Source organism: Pecten maximus, chromosome 7 (assembly GCF_902652985.1).
Source record: "Pecten maximus chromosome 7, xPecMax1.1, whole genome shotgun sequence".
In the NCBI taxonomy this organism is placed as follows: Eukaryota; Metazoa; Mollusca; class Bivalvia; order Pectinida; family Pectinidae; genus Pecten; species Pecten maximus.
The window spans coordinates 27755066-27771850 of record NC_047021.1 but is presented as its reverse complement, the minus strand read 5'-3'; the positions used below and the strand labels follow the sequence as shown (position 1 = coordinate 27771850).

Below are 16785 nucleotides of genomic sequence, written 5' to 3'. Positions count from 1 at the left end.
TTACGAAGTATGTCAAGAATTAGAATGTATGGGCCATGCACAACCCGAACCCATACTGATATGTCCATCAAGTTGCAAGAATTTCCCTTCATTAGTTACCGAAAAAACAGTACAAATATGAAATATAAAAATCCAAGTTCAAATGTAGCCTCCAGAACTTGGACTCGTGCTGAACATGGCCATCGTGTTTTATAAAATACTAGAACCATCAGCAGTTCCTGAATTGTTTACCGACCACAGAGGAAATGCGATTTGAAAAGCCCATCTAATGATGATCGTATCTTTGACTAGCATTATGAACTTTTATTTAACAAAACTAAACCTCGATAACCGTTGAATGCTTTAATACATTAGAAATTTTCACAGTTGTGACATGGGTTCTATACCAAGGAGACTGAGTGCATGGCTCAGTACCTTAAGCACTATCTTCAGGAAATACAGACGGGCGTACATCAGGGGCAGCAAATGTGGGCGGTTCTCCTGCAATGTACGTGAAACAAAACCACTGATTTAGAAAAGTATACACGTCCTTGGAAATATTTACCAATCGTATACTGTATTACAAACCGACTGAAAAGCGTATTGCTAATTGTATATGTAGATTAATTTATTTAAATGAACGAATACTTTTCGCTAATTAACATATTTCTCTTATATCAAATATTTAAACTGGTTCATCCCACGTAATGCACGTGTGCATATGGTCGTCAATGTAACAATAAATGAGAAAATATATCGCGCCGGAAGTCAAAACAACGAACCGTTTCAACGTCGGCTAAGTGTCTGCCATTTGTTTGATGGGAAATAGCTGAATGTTTATCACATACAACTTTTTGATATATTGATAAGTATTAGGAAATCTCATTTTAAGCGTCACAAATTCATACTTTATATTCATACATACGAGTCGTACAATATCACCAAGGATCCGGTAAAGCGAAACAATGCTTTCTTTAAATCGGTGAATAGAAAAGCCTTATGATAATAAATCATATTATATGAATAAATCAGTATGCATGTATATATACGGTACATAGAACATTTCTGCTTAAGTATTACAGTTTATAACAGAAGTAAACTCGGGTACCCAGTGTTTATGTTTACAAAATAAGAGAACATCTATATTAAAGTGTACCCTGAACGGAAAACGATAATCAAATATGTTATTCTTTGTAATCACCAAAGAAGAATGTCGCAAACCGCATCAAAATTTTATTCAGCACTTTCATTTTTGTTGTCTTATTCGCATTAATTACAGGCACGGGTTCACGTTTGTTTCTATATATTTCCTATATGGCCGCTCGATCGTGTTCAACCTGTGACGTCACAGGTCAGAGGTCACCAAAACGAGGTATTCGGCTTTCGGCTTCAGGTGTGTTTTCGAGAAAAATCGCAATTACTCGGTAATGGGTCGGCCGATTTTGATGCGGTTTTCTGCATTCTTGGTAATTAATCAATACCAATAACATATTTAAATATAATTTTTCTTTCAGGGTACACTTTAAATACAACTCACCCCTAAGATATGTGTTCTACTGTAGTAGGAACTCAGGCTGTGACTGAAGTTAATGAGTAGGTTACAGATCTGTAATGAAAACAACAACAAAATTTACAAAAATCCACTTAAGTATAATGACAGCTAAAGAAACACTCGCGCATTAAGAGGGAAAATTTTATGTTGCTAATATATCACGTTATTTTCATGAATTAACCATTTCCCTCGTCTGAACATTAGGTCACTTAGCAAGGTGATCGGTGAGAGTAATAACACTCAATGGGTATCTTATGTTATATTACAAAGAACAGAAACTAAAATTCACGGAATATGTTGCATATTGGTAACGTGTGTAATTCTCAAGTATACATGTACATACACAGCATGAAATAAGTAATTAAAATATTCCACTAAGCATTAACAAACTTCCTATAAAACGAACATAAATGGCAACAGATCCTGTAAAAATACTATTCTTTGGAAAATTCATATTAGATTTTCAGAACGATTTGCCGTAGAGTTCCACGAAACCGCTCATAAACTATACTTGTACAAAATTACAAAATTAAATTTTCTCATTTTATAAGGGGAGGCTGAGTTATATATATGTACTCTGTTTTGACTAGACGGGATCAGCTTACTAAGTGTTCACATTACCTTATGAGTGTGTATTTTAGTAGAGATAGCACCAGATGCCGGCACCAATTCCTCAACAGTTTCTCTGATCAGGTCAGGGTAGGGGAATATGTAGAGAAAGAATAAAGACCACTCATCCTGAAACCATATCATATTCAGGTAAACAAAAGTCAGGAAAATGGTAAGACTATTTCAAAATGTAATTTTTACGTTTAAATCTCAACTCAGGACGCCAGGACGTTAATGCCGCCTGATTGAATTTAAATCAATTTTATTGCAAACAATACACAAAAGGATTGGACGCAAGTTACCACAGCTTATCAATGTCCTCTCTGTAATGTATACATATGCAAAACTTAACAATGGCCTAATGATAAACGGCATATAATAATTATATAATATCTTAAACAGAACATGAAAATAAAACGGAAAGATAGGGGAAGAGACGCTTGTGTATGTTATCGTTTGGGCACATGGCATTTAAAATAGTGATATGATGAGTCTACCAAACAATGATTTTGATGGCCAGTGATAGCCACGTCTGCCTATGGGTTGACGAGTTGGAATTGGTACGAATCAACTCTCTCCCACCAAGAATTTATTATAAGGCCAGTTGTAATAATCTATGCATAGAGCTTTATGTGACACAACAATGCTCTGACTCAAACAAAGACATTGAATAAGTAATCCCATCAAATGCTCTGTCTCAAAATGTAAGACAAAGCTTTCTCTGGTGATTTTCTCTAAAGCACGTGCAGGTAATATCGGGTCAGCGTCATCGAGACCTGTGACGTTTGCATCAAAACACGCACAAGGTATCGCACTGATGCAGTTTTCAAGGTTCTCGAAAGGGACTCTTGAGTGACATATCATCGCGATTTCCCGCCAAAACAGTTGATTAGATATCGGGACAACGTCACTCATTATGACATTACGCGGCGTTCATCGTCCGCCTGTCATCTTTTCCTAAAACAGATCCTGATCCTGATGGGTGAGGCCATTACTGGCATTAGGGAAATACACAAGTCGAAATTTCTTCTTCTTTTGTATAAATGAAGGAAATTTGTTTCAATTCACAATGAGACCTTGAAGGGGGCCGATTTTGTATAAAAGGTAGTCTGACCTCAACGAGCCTGCAGATACAAATGGGGCCCAATAGGAAAATGTAACAAATTCTTTAATCCTTCTTCTGTATAAATGAAAGGATTTGGTTCATATTTGGTCTGAAACTTTTTGGGGTGAAGGGGAATCAGTTTTGTGTAATTGGTGAATCTGGCACCCAGGGGATTGAGAGGCGGAACGAAATGGGGGAAACAAAAATTCTTTAAAATTTTCTTCTTCGGTAACTAAGGATTTGGTCCAAATTTGGTCTGAAGCATACAATGGGTTGATGGTGCGGGGCCTAAAGGGACTTCTTTGGAACTAGAAAGCTACATCTTAAGGAATGTGCAGTGCATGGTACGCACCGTTTTGCCATTATCGCCGAAATATCCAGGTGAGCAATGCAGGCCCCACTCTTATTAATCACTTCACGGAGAATGTGTTTGAAACATTTTACCATGACGAGTTACATCTGTTACAGACTTTCTTTGTAAGCATCTGTGGTTAATTTATCACAAGTACGCAATCGAAATCCGAAATAGAGTAGTCAAAAATATCATTATCATCATCTGTAAAGGATGATTTTGCTGTCAGTATAGACCCTGAAACCATATCCTTATACTAAATAACAAATTGAGTAATTGGAAGACATTTTAATAGGTCTTCATTGGCTTTATCTTTCAGCAAACCTCTGGCAACATCTGTTATTTATATACACAGAGAGCTATTTACCAGATTAAAGAGCTTCTTATAATTTTTGCATCAGTTTATTGAAAATATCAGCTGTTTATTGAGCATTTTTAAGTCACCTGAGGCGAAGTCTCAAGTGACCTATTCTAATTGCCTTTTGTCCGTTGTCTTCCGTTGTAAACAATTTACATTTTCGAATACTTCTAAATGACCAGGAGGCCTAGCGACCTGATCTGTGACCTATATTATGCTGGGGTGAAGGGCTATCAAGATTGTTCAAATGAATAATTTTGACCTTCATTTAAGGTCACAGGGGTCAAATAAGCCAAAATGATTAAACATCTTTTGTCATCAAGAGGCCTAGATACCATATATAATGCCTTTAACATGCTAGGGTGAAGAGCTTTCAGGATATGTTAAAATTAATTATCTTGACCTTCATTCAATGTCACAGAGGTCAAACATGCTAAAGTCTTTGAATGACTTCTTTTCACTAAGCATGAGGTCTAGAGACTTGATATGGGGCCTTGAGGATTTTAGTGTGAAGAGCAATCAATATTGTTTACATGAAAAGCATTGACCTTCATTTAAGGTCACAAGGGTCAAAAAAGCTAAAATTATTAAACATCTTTTCCAATCAAGATTGTTGAATAAAAGGAATGACTTTGACCGTCATTCAAGGTCACAGGGGTCAAATATGCTAAAACTTTTGAACGCATTTTCTCACTAAGCAACATGCCACGAGAACAGATATTAAACCTTTAGCATACTGGGGCAAAGGACAACAAGGGCCCAATGGGCCCAAATCGCTCACCTGCAATGCAGTGATCTTTTCATATATGGATCCTGCAGTTATTTGAAAGCATGCTTCAAGATTTTAGCCTTTTTGACTCCTGTGACCTTGAATGAAGGTCAAGATCATTCATTTCAACAAACTTGGTAGCCCTTTACCCCAGCATGCTACAGACTTAATATCAACTCCCTGGGACTCTTGGTTATTGAGAAGAAGTCGTTTAAAGATTTTAGCCTTTTTGACTCCTGTGACCTTGAATGAAGATCAAGGTCATTCATTTGAACAAACTTGGTAGCCCTTTACCCCAGCATGCTACAGGCCAAATATTAGGTCTCTGGGACTGTTGGTTATTGAGAAGAAGTCGTTTAAAGATTTTAGCCTGTTTGGTCCCTGTGACATTGAATGAAGGTCAAGGTCATTCATTTGAACAAATTTGGTAGCCATTTACCGCAGCATGCTACAAACCCAATATCAACTTCCTGGGACTCTTGGTTATTGAGAAGAAGTCGTTTAAAGATTTTAGCCTGTTTGGTCCCTGTGACATTGAATGAAGGTCAAGGTCATTCATTTGAACAAACTAGGTAGCCCTTCACCCCAGCATGCTACAGACCCAATATCAACTCCCTGGGACTGTTGGTTATTGAGAAGAAGTCGTTTAAAGATTTTAGCCTTTTTGACTCCTGTGACCTTGAATAAAGATCAAGGTCATTCATTTGAACAAACTTGGTAGCCCTTTACCCCAGCATGCTACAGACCCAATATCAACTCCCTGGGACTCTTGGTTATTGAGAAGAAGTCGTTTAAAGATTTCAGCCTTTTTGACTCCTGTGACCTTGAATGAAGATCAAGGTCATTCATTTGAACAAACTTGGGAGCCCTTCACCCCAGCATGCTACAGGCCAAATATTAGGTCTCTGGGACTCTTGGTTATTGAGAAGAAGTTGTTTAAAGATTTTAGCCTTTTTGACTCCTGTGACCTTGAATGAAGGTCAAGGTCATTCATTTCAACAAACTTGGTAGCCCTTTACCCCAGCATGCTACAGACCCAATATCAACTCCCTGGGCCTCTTGGTTATTGAGAAGAAGTCATTTAAAGATTTTAGCCTTTTTGACTCCTGTGACCTTGAATGAAGGTCAAGGCCATTCATTTGAACAAACTTGGGAGCCCTTGACCCTAGCATGCTGCAGGCCAAATATTAGGTCTCTGGATCTGTTGGTTATTGAGAAGAAGTTGTTTAAAGATTTTAGCCTTTTTGACTCCTGTGACCTTGAATGAAGGTCAAGGTCATTCATTTGAACAAACTTGGTAGCCCTTCACCCCAGCATGCTACAGGCCAAATATCAACTCCCTGGGCCTCTTGGTTATTGAGAAGAAGTTGTTCAAAGATTTTAGCCTTTTTGACTCCTGTGACCTTGAATGAAGGTCAAGGTCATTCATTTGAACAAACTTGGGAGCCCTTCACCCTAGCATGCTGCAGGCCAAATATTAGGTCTCTGGATCTGTTGGTTATTGAGAAGAAGTCGTTTAAAGATTTTAGCCTTTTTGACTCCTGTGACCTTGAATGAAGGTCAAGGTCATTCATTTGAACAAACTTGGTAGCCCTTCACCCCAGCATGCTACAGACCCAATATCAAGTCCCTGGGTCTTTTGGCTATTTAGATGAAGTCGTTTAATTTTTTTTTAGCATATTTGACCCCTGTGACCTTGAATGAAAGTCAAGGTCATTCATTTGAACAAACTTGGTAGCCCTTCACCCCAGCATGCTACAGACCTAATATCAACTCCCTGGGACTCTTGGTTATTGAGAAGAAGTTGTTTAAAGATTTTAGCCTTTTTGACCCCTGTGACCTTGAATGAAGGTCAACGTTATTCATTTGAACAAACTTGGTAGCCCTTCACCCAAGCATGCTACAGGCCCAATATTAGGTCTCTGGGCCTTTTGGTTATTGAGAAGAAGTTGCTTGAATGGAAAAGTTGACGCCGGACGGACGGCCGGACGGCCGGACGGCCAGACGGCCGGACGGACGACGGACGGACGACGGACGCCGCGCCACGGCATAAGCTCACTTGCCCTTCGGGCAGGTGAGCTAATAAATATGGTTCACATGAATGACCTAGAACTTCACTGAAGGTGACAGAGGTCAAATATGCTAAAATTTTAAAAAAACATATTCTCAATAACCAAGAGGCCCAGATGCCTGATATTTTGCCTGTAGCATGCTATGGTGAACGAAAATGACCTTAAATTCAAGGTCACAGAAATCAAATCTGCCAAAATATATCAGAACACAGAACATTTGAGCTGATGGTCCTCTTGTTATAAATATTATTATTTTAATCGTAGTTAGAGCCTAAAGTTAATCTACCAAATAGGTGACATTGTTTGCTCCATATTTACCTCTTCTCTGAGAAGACTGAAATCCACATCTTCAATGTTTGGAAGGGGAGGATAGTGACCTGCAAAGCCAACATCATAAAGACATTAAACTTATAAATTGACTTAAAAACTTAATAAAACAAGTCATTTCTTTCAACAAACAAAAATCCCTGTTCTGTAGAAAAGAAGAACATGCTAAGTGCTAAGTGTAACAATCAGAAAGAGGAGCTTCAAATGTACATGTTTTGTTTTAAGGCATTAGTCTGGCAAGAGGAGATCTATGAATTTCTGACACTTAAATGAACACGTGCAATCTCCCACATTCAAAATTTTAAGACATGGCATAAAAGACATCACTCACCTTCTCTGACAGATTCTTCATAGTGTTTAAAAAGTGTGGCAAGTCTCGCACAGTTGTACATTACAAAGGAGCCAGTTCGATTGTCATTACCAACACCACTCTCTCCCTCTGACAGATCCAGCTTCACCTAACAGTTACACATACAGTTTCAAATACTGTATAACATGAATCATTCATTGTGTATAAATTTTCGTTATTTTCGTGGCTGTTATAGAACCATATAAATATAAGTACAATGGAATCTGTTGTATGTATTACCAGTATTGCTATATTATTGTAGCATGGGCTAACTACAAAAGTCTTTACCAATGAAATAATTTGAAAGCTCCAAACTACATAAGAAAGTACACATGAACATTTCATGCCATACAGTAAAGCCCGAATCTGACAGAAAACATGTTTTATAAATAAATCAAATGCCAAGGAAGGAGAACTGAATCATTTCAGGATTCAATGTAGTATTAAGTTACTGAGTTCAAGATTTGTATTAACAGTCAACTGACTCTGAAAGACCCTTGTACTATTGTAGTATACATACTCAGTAGCAAGTATAGGGGTACTTGTGGCCATGGAGGCAATCTTTGACTTTGGACCAACCCGAAAAATAACAACACTTAATCAGGACTATCTCAGAATCAATTCAGGTAAGTTAGAGTTGAATCCCACAGGTGGAACTTGAGAAGAAGTTTAAAAAAGGTGTTGTAAGTTCAGGAATACCATTATTGTGAAATCATGTTACAAAATGACTGCCATGGCTGCCATGCCAAAGTATTTACAAGGCCGAAAATTAACAACACGTTGTTGGCTCCTCTTCCTAAACATTCCTACCAATTTTCAGCTCAATAGCACCATCTCAGATTTCTGATGTAACCAAAAAATAACTACACTTGGTCAGGACCATCTCAGGATCATTGCAGGTAAGTTAGAGCAGACGGTGGACGAGGATGAAAGAAGCACGATGGCTATAGGTCATCCTAACCTTTGGGGTCAGATGACATAAAATACAAGGTTTAATGCAATATTGACTCACTGCACTTCTGCTAACAGTGGAGAGTATTTCAAACTTGACCCCAGCGGAGGTGAGAGCAGAAATCGTGGAATGCCATCCAGGGCCTGGTCAAAGGTAATAAAAGAAGACAGCTATAATTAAGGTTCCTATCATTTTATAGAGAAGTCAGTATTTCAACATGCTTGTCATTTGTTTTTGATAGGAAATCTTTCTCTTGAAATAATGTAGCAAATTATAAATCTTATGAATCCATTCAACTGTAAAGTTTACAGAAACACTGATTTTCGCTGTAGATGATAAAGCTGATGATGACATTAAGGATAAAGAATATGACCATCCAAAGTTATTTCTGTGATAATAAATCATACCAATGATTCAACAGTGATTCAAAAAGGCTGGCTTGTGAAAATTGTTAAAAATGTAAATTTATCAACATAGAATTTGGATTTTGATTCAAACACTATCTGAAATGATTATGTAAATTTAGCCGGGTGATAAAAGTAATGAAATGAATTACCATTGACTTCCTCTCCATATTTCATTAATGCAGCAGACTTCATCTGAGAAAATCTCAACCTTAAATGTTCAAGCACAGAGATTAAGAGATTAACATAAAAAAAAAACTAATACAGAGGATTTGTTACATAATCAGTCTTAATTTTGTTGCTATACCTAGTATAATATTTGTACAAGAAGACTAACAAATTTAAGATTTTTGTATCAAATGTTTAAAAAATATTAACTACATTGTACCTTAGAATGATTAATGGTTTATAACGGTCAATAACCGGTAAGTACTTACTGTACAAAGTCTGCAGCAGATTTAACGTTAGCTTGTGTCTGTCTCCTAGATTTGACTGGGCCATGGACAAGGTAAACCTGAAACAGATTAGATGTAAACAAAGATTCTTTGTAGCATTCATAAAGGATGGATATCTTAAAAGCCTTTATTTCTAGATTTCTTCTGTTGTTTAAAGGGGTACATTTTACAAACCTGCCTTGCTGTATTTCTATTAGAAAATCAAGCAAGAGGCCTATGAGTCTCAATAACAGTCCCCTAAATTACGATAAATTTTGGCAAATTTGATTCCAATGACCTTGAATTTGAGGTAAATACCCTTCATCCTAGCATGTTAAAGGCCCATCCCAATATCAGGTCTCTAGACCTCTTGCTTAGTGAGAAGAAGTTGTTTAAAGATTTTAGCATATTTGATTCCTGTGACCTTGAATGAAGGTCAATGTTATTCATTTCAACAAACCCCAGTATGCTAAAGGTCCAATATCAGGTATCTGGGCCTCCTGCTCAGTGAACCCCTGTGACTTTGAATGAGGTCAAGGTCATTTATGTGAACACTCCTGATAACCCTTCACATCAGCTTGCTATAGGCCCATGAATATCAGGTCTCTGGACCTCTAGCTTGCTTAATGAGAAGAAGTGATTTGAAGATTTTAGCATATTTGACCCCTGGACCCTGAATGAAGATCAAGGTCATTCCTTTGAACAATATTGATGCCCTTCACCCAAGCATGCTATAGGCTCAATATCAGGTCTAGGGACTCTTGCTTAATGAGGAGAAGTCATTTAAAGATTTTGGCATACATATTTGACTCCTGTGAACTTGATTAAAGGTCAAGGTATTTCATTTGAATAATCTTGATAGCTCTTTACCCTAGCATGATTTAGGCTTAATATCAGGTCTCTGGGCCTCTTGCTTATTGTCATTCCAAGTTTCTAACATATATGATCCTGCAAACTTGACAAAATTTCAAGGTTATCCATTTGAACATATTCTTGATAGCCTTTCACCCAAACGTGTTATAGGCCAAATATCATGTCTCTTAGTGGCCTCTTGGTTATTGAAAAGAAATCGAAAATGTAAATTGTTTACGAAAAGACAATTAACACATGACGGACGACGCATGATGCAAGACGATAGACAAAAGGTGATTAGAATTGTACTGAGGTCTACTCGCTGCTGATGTGACTTACCTGTCTATGAGAGTGGTCCTCAGGCCAGATGACCCGTGTTGTGAGGTCTACTCGCTGCTGATGCGACTTACCTGTCTATGAGAGTGGTCCTCAGGCCAGATGACCCGTGTTGTGAGGTCTACTCGCTGCTGGGAGAAGTAAGCACTGTCAGGTAATATATGGACCACAGTACCTGTCCCGTACTTCTGTAACTGGAAAATTTGATTATTCAAATATCAAATTGTCTCTTTATTAAAACCAATAAAAAAACCATTAGAATTATGAATATTTATCTCTTCAAATGCCATGATGAATCTTAAACTAATATATGTTTTGAGTACAATTGATTAATACATTAACACATACTTTTATTTGAGAAACTATTTTCTTCCTTCCTAAAAACTACCAGGGCATCTTGTATTATAAAGTTTGAATGTAAAACTGAATGTTACATATAGTTGAGTGTAAGCTAACCTTTACACCTAGTGTACTAGTAGTGCACTACATTTAAACTACAGGTAAACTAGTAGTGCACTACACCCTAAGAGGTGATGAACAGCAAAACCCCCATACAGGTAATGGGCAGTACCCAAGGCTACCTGTGATTTTTACCAGTACTGTATATATAAGGCTATCTCCTAACAGTTATATTCAAAGAGTTATTAAAAAGGGTTTTTTTTGAAGTTTAGTTTGATGTTATATTTCAACCTTTCTGTTCTTGTAAGTTAAATTTGTTTGTTCTATTTGTAAGTTAAATTGTTCACGCCAAGTTTCATTTATCTTTTGGTACTTGATATTTTGTATTGATTATTCAGTAATATATTTCACATGTTTAATCCCAGTAATTTTGTTTTCATCACATGAAAGTATATAATAAAACATTTGAAAACAATTATTGTTACTTGAACATTTTCAATTTAATACATTTAATTTATATTGTAGTTTAATTTCAGATTAAATTAAGCAGCATATTCATAATTTCATTTTTGATGTGATATTATGCTTATTAAAACCTAATTCAGCCCATAACATATATACATGTACATGTATGTTGTACATTCTATGTGTATATATCCGATGCTTAAAGTCAGAAACCTGAACACATAAAGAAATTAATTAAACATTGAGATTCTTTGAATGTAGCGGTAATTAAGTGATCATAACAGTTCTACATTTCAAAATTTTAAGTTTATAAAAGGTATATGTTACTTGTAATACACCTTCCAGCTTCCTCTACTGATAAAGTTGAAATTTCTGTACATGTATCTGTGTGCAGGGTATCTAATACTTTGAAGGATCTGATTCCAGGTATATGTATCAGTTACAGGTAACACAGAATAAGACAATGGCCTGAGGGAACAATTAATGTCATTTTTGTTATGAAATACATATACTGGCAAACTTGGGGAGGGGGGGGGGGGGGGGGGGGCAACAGTTTTAAGCTTACATGTATATAACACACATACATGTTCATGTATCTGGAGCTGTAGTGGTCATACAACACTTTAATTATACAACACTTGTATTTGTAATTTCATAATTTTCTTCTATAAAGTTACCTGCTAACAAATATATTATATACACATGTGGATCATGTGGACCTTAATTAAGCCAAAGGGTTTTTTTTACAGCATGTTTTTTGCAATATTGTTTAAAAACAAAATTTTGGGATATATTTTGATCAGCATGTAAGTGTTTCCCTATTGCATTAAGAAAATGATTAATTGTTCTTTACCTTAAAATGTATAACTGATGAGGATTTTACCTCTTCTTGTAATTAAAGAAAATCAGCATATAAACTATATTTATTGAATATCTTTATTGTGAAGAAATATGTATATAAAAATTAATTATTTTTTGACGATTCGCAAAAAAAAATATAATTTTTTGAAAAGCATCCACAGGTAGATATTATATATGGGTAGTGTTAGATACTAATTACAGGTAGGTAAGGCAGAGGAGCCTGGCACAGCATGCTATAAATGGACCCCTGGGGGGGATTGGGGACTTCACAAAACTATAGCCAGGTGTTAAAAGAGGCACACCTTAATTATATATAAGACTGATCCTCATCTGAGGTAAGGTGTTACCAAGGTCCATAAGGTGGTGGTAAGGTGGGGTTTGGGCCCTGGGGCCCAGGTGACCATGACAACTGGCATGTCCTGCGAGTACCAATTATACATACAGGTACATGTACATAACTTGTGTAGATATTATATGTCCCTTACAGAACATTAATGAGAATATACGAAACTTCTGATTCTTGATTATATACTATGAAATGATTTCATGGTTGAATTAACAGACATAAGTGAAGTAACAATACATTGAATTTAAAAATATTTTTGTCTGATCAAATAATAAATATTAAAATATATGTACATATACAGTGTACTTGAGAAAAAAATCTACAAACAGTTATCAAGGCCAGAGACATATATACAGATCTGTATATATGTCTCTGTCAAGGCCTAAGGTAGAATTAATCATTAATATAAAATGTATATTAATGACATCTAAAAAAAAATGAAAATCATCAAAATTTTGAAATCGGGAAGAAAAACCTTAATTTTACACTATAATGAAAAATTAATGATAAAAACCCCACTACAAATCCAACTGATAGAGCACGTTTTAGTTCCTCTTGTGCAATAATATATCATATACATGTAAGAACCACAGTCAATTTCATTTTGAGTTAATATTAGATAAAATTTGATCAACATTTTATGATTTAAATATATATGGTAAAGTCAGGATGGCAGATATATATTTAAGGCAGTCAATTTACACAGGTCTGTATATGTAACAACTACAGGTATCTAACACAGGTGTCCAGTGGCACTGTCCATTACCTGTATAGGGGGATTTGTGGTCACACCTGACTGGACGTAGTGCACTACTAGTTTACCTGTAGCTTAAATGTAGTGCACTACTAGTTTTAACATAGTGCACTAGGGTGTAAAGGTAGCACTTAAAACATATATTGAATTTAAAAAAAAACAAAAATCAACAAAAAAAAATTTTTTTTATGAAGGGGCTTTTGTCCACTTTTTGATTAGTGTGAAGGGGCTTTGTCCTAGGGGATTTTGTCCTAGGGGCTAATGTCAAGGGGGGGGGGGGGGGGCTAATGTCTAGGGGGGCTTTTGTCCGTACACCGTAAAGGTTAGCTTAAACTCAACTGTATGACCTCTTGGTATACATGTATATGCTAGATCCTGGGTCATCCACTCACTTTGCCAACAGCTTCGTGTAAGAGATAAGCTTCCTTTAGTGTGTCTGATATCATATCTTCTCCACAATTTACTGAAAGTAAAAAAAACACTTGTGTTCAAAAACAGAAGGAGAAAACAAAGTTTTAAATTAATCTCAAATTGTGTTTTTCCATCACATAGATAACTGTTTGTAGATTACTCTTGATCCTGTATTATTTCACTATTCTAACACAAAAATATCACATCAAATGTAAATAATTCTAACACAAAAATATCACATCAAACGTAAATAATTCTAACACAAAATATCACATCAAATGTAAATAATTCTAACACAAAAATATCACATCAAACGTAAATAATTCTAACACAAAATATCACATCAAATGTTAATAAGGTATGTTAACTACAATGTAAATCTAAAGAAGTCTGGTTTAAATCATAAATCAACCAACATTTAAAAGGCATTGTCTCTTCAACTGCCAGCATACATACATGTTAATTATACAGGTATTTTCAAAAGCTGTCTAATATAAATGCCTTAGATATATCGCAGAACAGTACTAAATGTTTATATGCATCAAAAAATGTTGAAGGTGACAGAATGCAAGTAATGCATATCAAAAAATATTAATTGACAATCCAAGGCATTATGTTTTACACAACCGGTTTCACTGTTTAGAATTCTCACCATGCACTTGAGAATCTAAACAGTGAAACCGGTTGTGTAAAATGTAATGCCTTGGATTGTCAATTAATATTAATGCCTTGGATTGTCAATTAATATTTTTGGATATACAACAACATGGTGACATCAAACCACATGCTTTGTTCAAAAGAGTAGAACAGTAGCGATAGATGTGTGCAATATAACTCATTATATCTACATGTGATTATTACAAAGAGCTAAACACTTAAGATACTTACATTCTGAGTATTTTAGATTTTTATCATAGCCATCTTTACCGACAGGTAATTGTTTGTCCTCCACAAACTGTTGAAGATTGAGAACAACTTTGATCTGTTGATCCCCTGTTTTTCTGTCCACTGGTTTGTTTACAGAGTCTCCTGTACCACATACAGAGCCGTCCTTCTCCAACTTGACATGTTTACAGGGAATATCGCTACCACTATGGTCAAAAGACTGATGACTCCTTTTACAGTATTTGTTTTCTGAGGCTAGAGTTTTGACTATCTGTTGACAGTTTACTGACATCTGATCTGTAAATGCAATGCTTGGAATCGCTATGTCGAGTAAAGCTGGTGAAGTCTTATTTTGCTGACAACACCTTACAGGTTCCACATCATACCTTGCAACATACAAAACAGTGCAGAGATCAAGATCAGTCTGTTGTCAAAATTGTCTCATTTACATTCTGTTTTTATATTATGTATTATTTGCTTATTACATCATATTTCTCTTTTTTTTTCAAAATTACAATAAAAACCTATTGTATATACGTGTAATTATAATGCAACATCGATCAAAATTATAATTTCTGATTTTCACAAGTGCATTTTGAAAAGTAACAAAAAAGATATTAGTAATTCTGTAAAATTTCATTACAGTGAACATCAATGAAAAATATAAATATACAGCCAATTAATAGATCAGTAAGATTCTCTTCAGAATCGGTCGACTAATACTATGAACTACGATTAAAAAATTTAGACATGCTTTTTAAAAGTACCATGTAAACAGGGACACTTTAAATGGAAAATATTTGGTTAGTGACATTTCTTTTTTACTATTAATTCAGTCTCCAGATTTAGTTCCATTTATATAATATATCTGACCATGTTCTGAGTAACTTAAAATTCTGACTCCAACAGTACACAACATCACACTGTGTGATAACTGATTATAAAAACTTACCCTGCTTCCTTCAAGAGACAGGTAACATGTTCAAGCACAACAATGGACCGTAAATTCTCCAGATCTCCACTACTCCTGCAGTGCAAGTCTGAGGAAGCCACCAACACATGTGTACCACTTCCAACATCACAAAATGAAGAATGGGAAATTCTACTCTGCCAAAATGGCACCAGTGTAGATTTTAATGTTAGGGGCCTCTCAAGGTAGAAGGTTATACCAAAGTGTCTGGAAGTTGTGGCTTTGGATATCTTTAGATGATAATTTGTATTTGATTCTTTCAACTCATCACAAATTTCATCCAAGACCTAAAAGGAGAAAAAAATTTTTTCAAATTTTACCTCCTACACCTTAATGAAATATTTAAAGAGAACTGTTTTAATCACTCATTTACTCATAAGATCAATCTCTATATAAGAAATTTACATTATTTTTAGAATTACTATCTTAACAACATAAAGCTGTAGCTATAAATAACTACTACTTCTACCGTCTACAGCAGATTATGTTATTTGAGGTCTTTGCAAAAAAAAAAGTAATGCATTAGTTCAATGGCACTTTATTAGACAGAGCTGATTTGAAGCCGATTACTGAATTAAGTTAGAAAATAACTATGGGGAGATGGTTCCATTCGGATATTGTCCGTGGAAAGAAAGATTGTTTTCTAGCTTCAGTTGCAGAGGTAATTGGAAGGAATTAGGGTGTCAGAGCATGCAGAGAGACGAAATGGTGGAATGATGAGCTCTTTTAATAAGGCCATTTGAACACTTGTTATTTTGAATAGGGTCTTAAAGAGTAATTGCATGCGGGAACCTGATTACTTATATTATAAGTTATACATTTCTGTAATAGGTTATGTAGTTTCTAATCTTTGATAATAAAAAAATATATTTGAAATATATACGATAAAATTATACAGTAAAATCTCTTTCATTATGTGTTAATCACCACACAATATAATCATATCAACAGTTACGATTAGGTATATTTTTTATTCTCCATTGTATTTATTGGAACTGATGTAGGCTATACCTCATTGCTGACTTTAGGTATGCAACCTTTAGGAACACAATAATCCCCGTCTTGTAGATCTCGCACTCTCCTAACCACACACGTTTTGTCGCAAGAAATATTTCGGGACTTCAAGCATTGCTGAACATCAGTTAGTAAGTTTGCTCTAAAGTCTGAAGCAAGGAACATGTGTCTACTTTCGTTTTCCTCCATTGTTGTTTACCATAATCATGATCATGTAAACGTTTTTACTT

At 35.6% G+C, this 16785-nt stretch overlaps 1 protein-coding gene across 2 annotated transcripts; it reads right to left on the bottom strand.

The window, feature by feature from the left end:
• Positions 1–327: 327 nt before the first annotated feature.
• Positions 328–16783, bottom strand: LOC117330444 (DALR anticodon-binding domain-containing protein 3-like). 2 transcript variants are annotated; one of them, XM_033888724.1, is made up of 13 exons: positions 16553–16783; positions 15524–15828; positions 14575–14957; positions 13668–13738; positions 10525–10644; positions 9266–9342; positions 8981–9039; positions 8485–8567; positions 7455–7581; positions 7115–7173; positions 2153–2269; positions 1517–1585; positions 328–480 (listed from the first exon to the last, which is right to left on the bottom strand). In XM_033888724.1, the coding sequence occupies exons 1-13, from the start codon at positions 16742–16744 to the stop codon at positions 361–363; spliced, it is 1782 nt and encodes a 593-aa protein (XP_033744615.1). In that variant the 5' UTR covers positions 16745–16783; the 3' UTR covers positions 328–360. The 2 variants fall into 2 exon arrangements, with proteins under 2 accessions (XP_033744615.1, XP_033744617.1); XM_033888726.1 differs by having other exon boundaries at positions 10525–10638.
• Between the last annotated feature and the right edge of the window lie 2 nt (positions 16784–16785).